This window comes from Oncorhynchus gorbuscha, linkage group LG10 (assembly GCF_021184085.1).
Source record: "Oncorhynchus gorbuscha isolate QuinsamMale2020 ecotype Even-year linkage group LG10, OgorEven_v1.0, whole genome shotgun sequence".
Lineage (NCBI taxonomy): Eukaryota > Metazoa > Chordata > Actinopteri > Salmoniformes > Salmonidae > Oncorhynchus > Oncorhynchus gorbuscha.
This window is the reverse complement of record NC_060182.1, coordinates 42,668,353-42,681,331: the sequence shown is the minus strand read 5'-3', so window position 1 is coordinate 42,681,331 and position 12,979 is coordinate 42,668,353. Positions and strand designations below refer to the sequence as shown.

The 12,979-nt window shown below is 43.2% G+C and overlaps 1 protein-coding gene across 4 annotated transcripts; it reads right to left on the bottom strand.

Annotated features, from left to right (window-relative positions):
• Nucleotides 1-4,225: 4,225 nt before the first annotated feature.
• mkrn4 (makorin, ring finger protein, 4) lies at nucleotides 4,226-10,252 on the bottom strand. Of its 4 annotated transcripts, none has more exons than XM_046366197.1 (8): nucleotides 9,794-10,252; nucleotides 8,796-8,930; nucleotides 8,405-8,688; nucleotides 6,619-6,755; nucleotides 6,000-6,259; nucleotides 5,780-5,887; nucleotides 5,467-5,587; nucleotides 4,226-5,330 (listed from the first exon to the last, which is right to left on the bottom strand). In XM_046366197.1, the coding sequence occupies exons 1-8, from the start codon at nucleotides 9,844-9,846 to the stop codon at nucleotides 5,181-5,183; spliced, it is 1,248 nt and encodes a 415-aa protein (XP_046222153.1). In that variant the 5' UTR covers nucleotides 9,847-10,252; the 3' UTR covers nucleotides 4,226-5,180. The 4 variants fall into 4 exon arrangements, with proteins under 4 accessions (XP_046222153.1, XP_046222154.1, XP_046222150.1 ...); XM_046366198.1 differs by having other exon boundaries at nucleotides 6,000-6,256; nucleotides 9,794-10,247; XM_046366194.1 differs by lacking the exon at nucleotides 9,794-10,252 and adding an exon at nucleotides 9,390-9,532.
• Between the last annotated feature and the right edge of the window lie 2,727 nt (nucleotides 10,253-12,979).

Sequence of the window (12,979 nt, the reverse complement as noted above, 5' to 3'; positions counted from 1 at the left end):
TGCAAATGATCGTCGGTGCCGGGCGTGCAGGTTCCAGTATCTCAGAAATATCTGGCCTTCTGGGCTTTTCACGGACGACAGTGTCTAGGGTTTACCGAGAATGGGACGACAAACAGAAAACACAGTCAGCGGCAGTGCTGAGATCAAAAGCAGCTCATTGATGATAGGCCGAAGGAAAATGGCAAGAATCAGGCAAGCTAACAGGCGGGCCACAAACAGGCCAATAACTGTGCAGTACGACAGTGGTGTGCAGAATGGCATCTCGGAATGCTCAACTCGGCAGTCCTTGCCACGGACGGGCTATGGCATCAGACAAACACACCGGGTTCCACTCATAGCTAAAAACAATAAGAAGCAGCTACAGTGGGCACGTGATCACACTGGACAATTGAGTACTGGAAAAACATTGCCTTGTCCCACGAATCCTGGTTCCTGTTGCGTCATGCTGGTGGCAGAGTCAGGATTTGGCGTAAGCAGCATGAGTCCATGGCCCCATCCTATTTGGTGTCAACGGTACAGGCTGGGTGGTGTAATACCAATTGAGCAATGTTTCCATGCCCCAAAGAATTCAGGTTGTTCTGAAGGCTAAGGGGGTCTGACCTGTTTCTAGATTGGTGTACGTCATAAAAATGACAGAGAACTGAGGCAGGTAGGCCTGGAGTAGCGTTACAGCTGTGACTAGACAGTGTGAGGCGGGTTTAGAGGGGGAGAAGACATGCCAGGGGAAACAGTATGGGAGAAGTAGTCTGACACAGGAGGGACAGCACCTCAAACATAGAGGATGTGTACTCCGAGGATGTGCAGACCAACTGGCAAGTGTCTTCACTGATATTTTCAACCTGTCCCTGACTGAGTCTGTAATACCAACATGTTTCAAGCAGACCACCATAGTCTCTGTGGTTCGAAAGGCTGGTCAAGGCTCACATCAACACCATTATCCTAGAAACCCTAGACCCACTCCAATTTGCATACCACCCCAATAGATCCACAGAAGAATCTCTATTGCTCTCAACACTGTCCTTTCTCATCTGCACAAAAGGAACACCTATGTGAGAATGCTATTCATTTACTACAGCTCAGTGTTCAACACCATAGTGCCCTCAAAGCTCATCACTAAGCTAAGGACCCTGGGACTAAACACCTCCCTCTGCAACTGGGTCCTGGACTTCCTGACGCCCGCCCCCAGGTGGTAAGGGTAGGTAACAACACATCCGCCACGCTGATCCTCAACACAGGTGCCCCTCTGGGGTGCGTGCTCAGTCCCCTCCTGTACTCCCTGTTCACCCATGACTGCAAGGCCAAGCAAGACTCCAACACCATCATCAAGTTTGCCGATGATGCAAGAGTGGTAGGCCTGATCACCGACAACGACGAGACAGCCTATAGGGAGGAGGTCAGATACCTGGCCGTACAGTGCCAGGACAACAACCTCTCTCAACGTGATCAAGACAAAGGAGATGATTGTGGACTACAGGAAAAGGAGAACCAATCATGCCCCCATTCTCATCAACGGGGCTGTAGTGGAACAGGTTGAGAGCTTCAAGTTCCTTGGTGTCCACATCACCAACAAACTATCATAGTCCAAACACACTAAGACATTCGTGAAGAGGGCATGACAAAACCTATTCCCCCTCAGGAGACTGAATGATTTGGCATGGGTCCTCAGATCCTCATGTGACAAATAGAATTGGATTGGATTTGAGACATACAGTACATATTCACTTATACTGGTACACCCTTCTCTGTTTTGTCTTTTTTCTAACTGCTGTTTAGTCTGCCGTTGTTTTTATCTCTGGTTGTTTGTGTTTTATTGTAAAGCAACTTTAGGTCCTTGAAAAACGTTATTTAAGTCCCATGTATTATTATTATTATATACATATTTGGCATCAGCCAATGTGATTTGAGGTGCAGCCCGAAAACCAGTGGAACAAAACTCAAAATACAGGTGCAACTCTCTCAGACACAATTACAAATGTGTAGATTGTATTAGTTCAGAGTTCAAAACATGACATTTTGCCAGCCATTGGCCTTCATCAGTAAAACATCTTAAGCCTGACATGCAGCTATGAGGCGAACTCCGCTCGACACCCCATGTTGAATGAACTGTGAGGTGAAGAACATGACCTTTCTCATTGGGAGGTTCTTGATGAGTGTGGCTGCTGTGCTGTGACTGAGATCAGGAGTGAGCGCCAGCAGTCAGCTACACAGCTGAGGTAAGGCATGAAAAAACAAATGCATGGTTTTACGAACTAAGAAAATTGTATCAACTTCAGTTAATCCGTGATTTCTATTTCCTACGATAATAGAATGCTGATGTGACTGAATATAGACAACGCTGTAATGCCTTTTAGTTCTCTCACCTTTACATGCTCAGGCAGGGCATCGCATGGACTCACTGCTACTGCTGGCTTCTGTGATGAGATTGTCGACTAACTATCTGGCCTTTCAAACCCTCCGTTCCTACTGCCGACCCCACACTGCTGCTACAGCTCCTCTCGGTCTCTACAGCAGGGAAGAGACTCATCTTCCTCTGCCGTCCGGAGTCCCCCTCAGGTTTCAAGTCCAGAGCCACACAGCTATTGCTCTGTGCAACCACTAACTCTAGCCCACTCTGTGAGGGTGGTTGTGGATCTATAGGTTCACCATCCTATTGCTTTAACACCACCCCTCGGAAGCTTGCATAGTCCCCTCAGTCTGTCTTTGCACTGGTGTGTGATGAGGGGCCAGGGACTCCCAGGAGCTGGACAATCAGAGCAGGCTCCTCCTGCCTGAGACATTCTAGCAGAAGGAGAATACTGGTCCTGTAAAGTACGAGGTGGAGGAAGGATAAAAGGCTCAGTTGGAAGGTGACTGGTTTGCTGAGGAGAAGACCATAGCTAAGGGTGATTGTTCGTTGTGAATGTAAAACAGTATACTATAGTTGTGTACAGCTACAATGAAAATATTAGCTATAGGCCCACTCAATGCTGTTCACATGTGCATTAAGATTTAGTGGAACAAACTCTGACATGTAATTTCTCCAGGGGTGTAAAGCACTTAAAAGTATTTTTGGGGATATCTGTACTTTACTGTTAATATTCGACTACTTTTACTTCACTACATTCCAAAAGAAAACAATGTACTTTTTACTCCATACATTTTCCCTGGCAGCCAAAAGTACTGGTTACATTTTGAATGGCTAGCAGGACAGGGAAAAGCTCCAATGCATTTATGAGGACAACCCTCGTCATCCCTACTGCCTCTGATCTGGCTGACTCACTTAACACAAACGCTTTGTTTGTAAATAATGTCTGAATGATGTTGTGACCATGGCAGTCAATTTATTTTATCCATTTAAAAAAATATATTTTTAAATGGTGCCATCTGGTTTGCTTGAAATGCTGTATTTTTACTAAATACATTGCCTTTCTTTACACAAGTATTTAAAACGAAATATCTTTACTCTAGTATTTTATTGGGTGACTTTCGCATGTCATTTTCTGTTAAGGCATTACTTTTACACAAGTATGACAATTGGTAAATTTTTATATCACCGCATTTCTCCAATTTCCCATCATTTCGGGATATTTCTGCCGGGCAAAGTGTCGAGAAGAGTGTGGATGCAGCGATCCGGGTCTGACGTCACCGGAACACCCACAGACCCTGGAGGGCACTGGTAGCCCCCCCATGAAGAGAGCAACAACCGAGAGAAGCCATCAAACCCTTGCTGGCTGGCTGAAGCTACAGAACCATTTAACTGTATGTATTAGAAGTGATTCACTCTTTCGCAATACAAAACACTTGAAAACGTGCAAGTCATCAACACAAAGCCGTTTCGATGACAACCACTATAGGATTATGGCTTTAGTATGAAACGGTTAGAACAATCAACCCAATGACCAAGTGTGACATGAAGCCAGCAATGGCTGTATTTAGACAGGAAGCCCAATAGGGATGTTGTTTTTACCAATTCACATCTTTTCAAAATCAGAGCGGTCAAAACATCAAATTTGGGCTGCTTGTGTAAACATTACATTTACATTTAAGTCATTTAGCAGACGCTCTTATCCAGAGCGACTTACAAACTTTATTGGCTTCAAGTCAAATTTGGTTACTGGTGTGTGTGTTCAACATTAATACTGAAGGCAAGACAGTGGTAGTCATCAAACCCCGAAGCAGGTTAGACACGGCCATTCCCCGAAGCAGGTTAGACAGAATGAGCAAAATCAATTAATAAAAACAGGCAAACTGTGAAACTATGTTTTATTCTCTTTTCTGTGCGTGCAAATACAAACAGGTTAGAATTAATAAAAATCAGACATTAGAGTCTTCAATCAGCATGTCAACAGGAGTGTCATGCCCTGTCAGCAGTACAGTAAAGCATCTCAAGTACAGTGGAGACTGCTGAGGGGAGAATGGCTCATTATGGCTAAAATGGAATGGTATCAAAAACATGGTTTTCATATGTTTGATACCATTCCCGCACATTATCATGAGCAGTCCTCTCCTCAGCAGCCTCCACTCAAGTATAGCAGACAGGTGACAAATAGCAGGGCAGGGCAAGGTATTACCCGGAGGCATGGCAAGATTTGTATGATGCTATAGGAGTATTCGCCATATCTTAGGTCAAGGCAAAGTATACTTCCAATTTAGATATAAAATATATAAACTACACATTCTAAAAAATAAATCTCACTTTCTAAATGGTGCAAAATGGCAAGTAACACTTCTTTAAATCTTTTCAACAGGACCAACCAATGGAACAGAGGGCAAGCCAAAGCAGAGCACCACATCAATTGACCAACTAATCAATTAACCCAGCCTCTACTTGCAATGAACCAACGCCATCAACAGCAAGAGAAGAACCAATCGTCCTGTCTAACAACCAGCCCTGGATCCAACCAAAAGGTTAGCGGTTTGTTAGGACTGTTCATATCAAGTGTGGGAGGCTTAACAATCCTAGTAAGCGAACCAGTGGTAATCCTAGCCTTCGGTACAGTTCTTCAAGCAACAGGTCTGCAAGTGCTGGGCCTATACCTCAAACGATTATTTTGCCCACCAGGAAAGCAGATATATGCAGCATATATAGGGACTTCAGTTCTGAGAGACAGTGAGTGAATAAATGGCAGTCTTCTTTAATTGGGTTAGAGTAGATGACCTAGCCAACCATTGCATACCAAATCCTTGGAGCAGGGTGGTGCTCAGAATAGGTCATAATCGTCATATTCACTCAGGTACAAGGGGAACTCATCGTCATCCTCATCATCCAGCAAGTCATCCAGCAGAGTCATAGCAATGACATAGTCAAGAAGTTGTAGGCTGCCCAAGTCATCCAGACTCATCGCATGGTGCTATTGGAAAAGAGAAAACAAAAAAACAAAAATCTGCAATTTAGATACGCATTGAGTGGTCACAATATCAACTGTTCCCGTTTACATGCATCTATGTTAAAATGTGTGTGAAGCAAAAGCGATGCCAAATATTTACAGAGTGAGCTGATCTGCGTCGGCGAGGTGGTCGGTAGCCATGAGGCAGGTCATGCCAATAGAGACACTCAGTCTTGAAGGGACAGCATCCATGACGCATGAAGAAACTACATCTTCTTTTACTGGAAAAAAAACAGCGATGTGACCAGGACAACAGAGTCAGAATTTTGGCTAGGGGACAGGGGCATTTCAATAACATGAATGGAGGAATAGCAGGAATCCTTGATTAATCAGGAAGAATCACATTACTTTAAAAGCCAATATCCCAGAAAGAGCACTATTTGACAATTCTAGACAGAATGACAAAAGCTAACCTGCATTTCGCTTTGAAGTTACGGATAAGGGTTTCCTTTGGTTGTCCCTCCACCCAGTACTTGTTAGGGACGTAAAACGCGGACTTCACTCTGCACTGTGGGCAGCTCCTTTGGGAAAGAAAACAAATGTTTAGCCCTTCCAGGCAAGTAAAAAAATAAAAATAAACAGAACTTAAAAAAAAAAAATACTGCCATAAACTATGCTGCCCTGCCATCTTACTTTATAACTTCTTCATGGAAGTTTTTAGTTTTCCTCCAGGTGACAATGCAGCTCAGGCAGAAAGGATGGCTGCAGTTGGGCAGGATGCCAAAGCGCCTCTCCTCAGCACTGGTCTTCTCGTACACAGTCTCCATGCAGATGCCACAGGTCACATCTTTACTTTGGTTGAAGGATTCCGTATTCTCCTGGGCCGTCTGGAAGGCAGCAGTGGCAGAGGAGGCACCATGCTCTGCTGCTACCTCCAGGGAGGAAGGCTCCTGCTAACAACAAATGTAACAGGCTTCATTGTGCTGCTTAGCAGTATTACTTCCACGCTCAACATCCTAACCAGTAGGTGAACTTGTGTGTTGGCGAGGCACAGGGCACATGGTCGCTCTGCTTGACAATATATTAACCAACTGCGCCACCGAAAATTATCCAATTCAGCAGCGGTGACCTTTCAAGCTGTGGCACAAGCATCTAGGACAAACTTGAAACCCTTAAACAAAGAACAAATACTAAATATTTCCATGTGCTATCTGGGTATATTCTACATCTCGACTTTGAGATTGCATTAAAAAAAAAAAAAAATCCTTGAGGTAGCAGAGAAAGTAACCTAATTTCCATAACAATGACAAACCTGCTGATTGACTAGAGGCCTCCATTCGCCTGCTTGAGCCGACAGTGTGCTGGATGGAACTGCAGTTTGGGCCGATGTGTTAGGACACTGTTGGACTGAAGCTTGGGGCTCTGGGACATGAGCATGTGATGACTCCGCTGCAAATAAAGGGACATTAGTAGTACTTGGTTGTAACACACAAACTCAACAAAGCAAGAAACGGCCCTTTTCGAGGACCCTGTCTTTCAAAGATAATTTGTAAAAATCAAAATAACTTCAGATCTTCATTGTAAAGGGTTTCCCATGCTTGTTCAATGAACCACAAACGAATGAACATGCACCTGTAGAATGGTCGTTAAGACACTAACAGCTTACAGAAGGTAGGCAATTAAGGTCACAGTTATGAAAACGTAGGACACTAAAGAGGCCTTTCTTACTAACTCTGAAAAACACCAAAAGAAAGATGCCCAGGGTCCCTGCTCATCTGCGTGAACGTGCCTTAGGCATGCTGCAAGGAGGCATGAGGACTGCAGATGTGGCCAGAGCAATAAATTGCAATGTCCGTACTGTGAGACACCTAAGACAGCGCTACAGGGAAACAGGACGGGCAGCTGATCGTCATCAGTGGCAGACCACGTGTAACACCTGCACAAGTTCGGTACAGCCAAACATCACACCTGCGGGACAAGTACAGGATGTCGGCAACAACAACTGCCCGAGTTACACCAGGAACGCACAATCCCTCCATCAGTGATCAGACTGTCCGCAATAGGCTGAGAGGCTGGACTGAGGGCTGGTAGGTCCGTTGTACGGCAGGTCCTCACCAGAAACAACGTCGCCTATGGGCACAAACATGTCGCTGGACCAGAAAGGACTGGCAAAAACTGATGAGTCGTGGTTTTGTCTCACCGGGGGTGATGGTCAGATTTGCATTTATTGTAGAAGGAATGAGCATTATTCCGAGGCCTGTTCTCTAAAGCGGGAATAATTTGGGGTTGGAGGGACCGTCATGGTCTGGGGTGGGGTGTCACAGCACCATCGGATTGAGGCGGTCATTGCAGGCAATCTCAACACTGTGCTTTACAGGGAAGACATCCTCCTCCCTCATGTGGTACCCTTCATGCAGGCTCATCCTAACATGACAATGCCACCAGCCATAATGCTCGTTCTGTGCGTGATTTCCTGCAAGACAGGAATGTCAGTGTCCTGCCATGGCCAGCGAAGAGCCCGGATCTCAATCCCATTGAGCATGTCTGGGACCTGTTGGATCGGAGGGTGGGGGCTAGGGCCTTTCCCACCAAAAATGTCCGGGAACTTGCAGGTGCCTCGGTGGAAGAGTGGGGTACCATCTCACAGCAAGAACTGGCAAATCTGGTGCAGTCCATGAAGAGGAGATGCTACATTAAGTACTGCAGTGCTGGTGGCCACACCAGATACTGACTGTTCATTTTGACCCCTCCTTTGTTCAGGGACACATTATTCAAGTTCTCTTAGTCACATGTCTGTGGAACTTGTTCAGTTTATGTCCGTTGTTGAATCGTGTTATGTTCATACAAATATTTAGACATGTTAAGTTTGCTGAAAATAAACTCAGTTGACGTTTCTTTTTTTGCCGAGTTTACATACACAGTCAAATTCCTCTGTACAGTACTACAATACAGCATCCTAGTCCCAGATCAATTTGAGCAACCTTTGTAATGCCAAACATTTGAGTTGGCAAGACTGGACAAACAGATCAGGAACCAGGTCAACAGTATACCCCGATACCAGGGTAAAACCAAGCTAAGGGGACCAATTGAAGTCATACCCCGTCGGTGCGGTGAAGTTTGCGATGAACCTTCGGCTACATCCTCTTCTGTGATATCAGTGTTCTGGCGGCCAAAGTTGTGCTGAAGGTGTGCTACATAGGTCTGCATGGACTCTGCGCCCCGACGTCCTTGGCTGTAGAAGCCCTGTGCCTGCAGTAGAGATGGCTCTGATCCTCTACGTTCTGGTAGTGCATGGCCAACCCACGGGGTGTGAACCACAGGTGCTGAACCCCTCCTACTCAACCCCGCATTGGCTGCCTCAGGAGCAGTGACGTGGAGATATCTGTAGAATAGGCAAAACATAATTAAATGACACAGAAAGTAGGTAGTGTAAAGGTTTATAAGGTAGTCTGATTAGTAAGTCAGGTCATTATGAATTTAATGTCTCACCTGCAGCCATCTCCAAACCAGCATCCACCTTTCTGGAAGTACCTGCATATTTGGGATGTCGGCGGCAACACTGATGGCAACTCGTGTAGATAATGACAGCGCGAACCGAATCTGCATGAACCGTTCAAAAATTGCCTGTAAAACAGATGTCATGGAACCATCACATTCACTGTAGATTTGAGACTCGGCATACAAAAAAAAGAAATAACCTGTCAAGACTGCAAGACAAGCTCATGCTCTTCTCGATGTGGGTGTGTAGTGACCGGGGTTCGAACCCTTTTAACCGAACATGTTAGTTACGCGTTAGCTAGCTAGTTAGCAACGAGAGGCAATTGAAGTCCATAGCAACGACATCTCAAAAGTGTAGTTATAACAATTTCCAATTAACGTCAAATCAATAACTGCTCTTAACAGAGTCATTATGCTTTAGTCGTACAAGAACTTGTGTGCGCTACAACCGGATGTAAACATCATTTGCAACAGATCAAGACACGCCTAGTGCGCGTTAGGTTAATCGTAGACTAAAACAACAAAAAAAATCAGAATGGGCTGTGTTTGCGAAACCCGACCCAGTTCTCAAACCAAATAACATACCTGCAAATACTTCTATTAAATGAAGGACGTTCATAAGAGTCATGGTACGGAAACCCATATTGTTCCATTATTGCTTGTCAAATAAAAGTCGTCTTTGTTTTTCAAGACCAAACTACAGCAAATGGCATACAAGCGGTTAACATACTACGTCACATACACCATGCCTCGTGCTCCACCACAACTTCACTTTTGTTCATGTTATTCAAATATAACAAGCAGGCAAAAAATAGTCAAGACCTGTGCAGCAGCCAACTACAAAAAAGCGCCCTGTGCAGCAGAACATTTTCAGAGGAAGATGAATTGTAGGCCTAGTACTGAACAAATGAATTACATTTAGTCACACAGTTCTTTCAAACAAATCGCATTCAAGGCCATATGAAACAAGTTAATTTTGGGATGCATACCTACAAGTCACACCACTACGAAAATGCGAAGATTGCCCTATATCTGACTCCATTTTGTGGCCTGCGTCTTGTTGATGTTATTAGCCCCCCTCAAAAACACTAGCTATAAACTTTCCAGCAAAATAGAAAGTGGGCGTTACTTTCCCATCTATCCAATTAGGAAAGGAACCAATGAGGGATTCGATTCATCTGGCCCGGGTAGACGTGTTTTGCACCGGGAGAAGGAATCGGGCAGCTTCATGTCGTGAGCCAGGTGCCCCGTTCAAAGTCCACTGCGAAATCGGCTCAAAACAAAAGTGACGTAATTCGTACGTGAGTAATGAGTACGATTCTGTTTTCATCTGCAACATCGATAGCTTTTCAAAATATGTATCTGCCTTCCCGATGAAAACTAGTTTGAAACTGCAAACACATTTTAAATTGAAAAGAGAGGTATGGTCCTGGACGATGCGCCATGCTGCCTTGTTGACATGACCAAGCAGCGCAGATCACTGATCGATTTGAGAATGGCGTTCCTTCCTCACAGCTTTTGCCCGTTCACGTCACGGGTAATAGACCGGAACCCTGTAGCTCAGCATAATCGAATCCGCACATTGAAAAGCCATGATCAAACACCACATCCGACCAATAGGAACAACACCCTAATTAAGCATAAATGTATCAATAACTGTAAATGTCTCATTAAAATATTGCTTATGATAATTTACTGGAATGTACTCGTCTTTGAGATTACCTTTGTAATAAAAAGCAGTATATCAAATACATATTAAATACAAAAATTGAGACAATCATGTACAAAAACTATTAAAGTGCTGCAACTTGTATCTGTTCATTATTTGGGCGAAGTCACAAAAATAACAGTTGCCTTCACAGAGTTTTTGCCATTCTGATATCTTGAAAAACTGTTTCAACTGTAGATATAATATTCTATTGTTCCCAATTTATCTCATGTGCCTCTAACAAAATTTGGCCCCACAAAAGGACACTCCCATATAATAAACTGATAAAACTTACAAACTTGCTTTTGGGGGTAATTTTGTGAATACATACTATATACAATAGCTACATATACTGCAATTGGAAAACATTTTAGTCTCACTTTATGTACAATGTACTTCTAGTATGCAGAGTGTTCATAGGTGTCACCAATTTCATGAGGTAGTTGAGTTCTACAACTTTACATAAAACACTTTTTATTTGCTATTTTGCATTTATTAAAATCCCAACCCCAGAGAGTGCAGACCTAGAAACAATAATGAAATTATAGAATACATAAAATCCTTGAAAAAGTAGTTTGTTCAGTGTTGTACATTGTAGTCCTGAGTGGATGCAGAGTCCAAAGGTGTGATTTTGGTCTTGATATTCATCTCTCATTATTCAAATGTATTATGCCAGACATATCTTTAATCCACAAAGCAGCCACGTTGTCTGTCCTGAGTCGTGGTAAGATAGGCAGGCACCACTACATTACATGTACCAGTAACGTAAGTAATACACTAAGGTATTTTTGCTGGTTCTCCATCCATCTAGATTAGATACAGAATCACACCTCTCAAAGTAAAAGGCCAAACTCATCTAGAAAATATTACTTCAGTATTTTAGAAAACATGTTGGGGGTAGTCACATTTCACAGTGGTACCTGTCCATAACCGATGATCACTGAAAGATGACAGCCTTAAAAACTTACGTAAGACTTTGTGTCATTAGTTGTCATAATTATCTATACATTTATAATTTGTGTACCCAGGTATATTATAACATTCCAACTCACCACTTAGGTACCTTGGATAAACCAAAGAGCACACATCTGTACAATCTAACAAAATTACCACCATTATTCTGGTGAACATTATTCATTAACTTTTTTTTATTCCCTAACTACAATTAAATTCCCTAAAACAATTGCTCTACTGCTAACAGTACCAGTAGTGTATGAAACGATTCTGAGAGAAGTATGAAAATGTTAACAAATATTCAGTTGAATACAGTATAACCAAGGAAAGGTAGAGGCTCAAGTTTATGTTAATAACTCGTTTTTCGAACTCTAACATTATCCATATTGATTAACATTCCTGTTTTCCTTTTGACCTGCACCATCCCGTTTTCCTTTTGACCTGCACCATCCCGTTTTCCTTTTGACCTGCACCATCCCATTTGCCTTTTGACCTGCACCATCCCGTTTTCCTTTTGACCTGCACCATCCCGTTTTCCTTTTGACCTGCACCATCCCGTTTTCCTTTTGACCTGCACCATCCCGTTTTCCTTTTGACCTGCACCATGTTGTTAAGAAACTTCTATATAGTCTCTTTAGAACTTATAAATACTTTGTAACCTGAATAAACAATTTCCTTAACAGCAAACCTCCAAATGCATTCATGAGACGACAAAATTTTACTCATAATGTGAAGTGAAACCTGTTAAAAAAAGGTTTGCCAGGTATTGGCAACCGACTCAATTAGGGTAGTAGTACCCATTCACAACATTACTCTGGAAGAAGAGGTCTACATAATTGGTCTCGTACCTCCATTAGTGTTAGTGTTACCTCCATTAGCGAAATCCCTACAGCAGCACCTACTCATTTATGGGTTTTTCTTTAATTGTACTATTTTCTACATTGTAGAATAATAGTGAAGATATCAAAACTATGAAATAACACATGGAATCATGTAGTAACCAAAAAAAAGTGTAGTGTATAAAACAATAAATCAAATAATATTTTATATTCTTCAAAGTAGCCACCGTTTGCTATGATGACAGCTTTGCACTCTTGGCATTATCTCAACCAGCTTCATGAGGAATGCTTTTCCAACCGTCTTGAAGGAGTTCCCACATATTCTAAGCACTTGTTGGCTGCTTTTCCTACACTCTGTGATCCATCTCATCCCAAACCATCTCAATTTGGTTGAGGTCGGGGGACTGTTTAGACCAGGTCATCTGATGCAGCACTCCATCACTCTCCTTGGTCAAATAGCCCTTACACAGCCTGGAGGTGTGTTTTGGGTCATTGTCTTGTTGAAAACAAATGATAGTCCCACTAAGCCCAAACCAGATGGGATGGCGTATCACTGCAGAATGCTTCGGTTGCCATGCTGGTTAAGTGGGCCCTGAATTCAAAATAAATCACTGAGCGTCACCAGCAAAGCACCATCACACCTCCTCCTCCATGCTTCACGGTTGGAACCACAC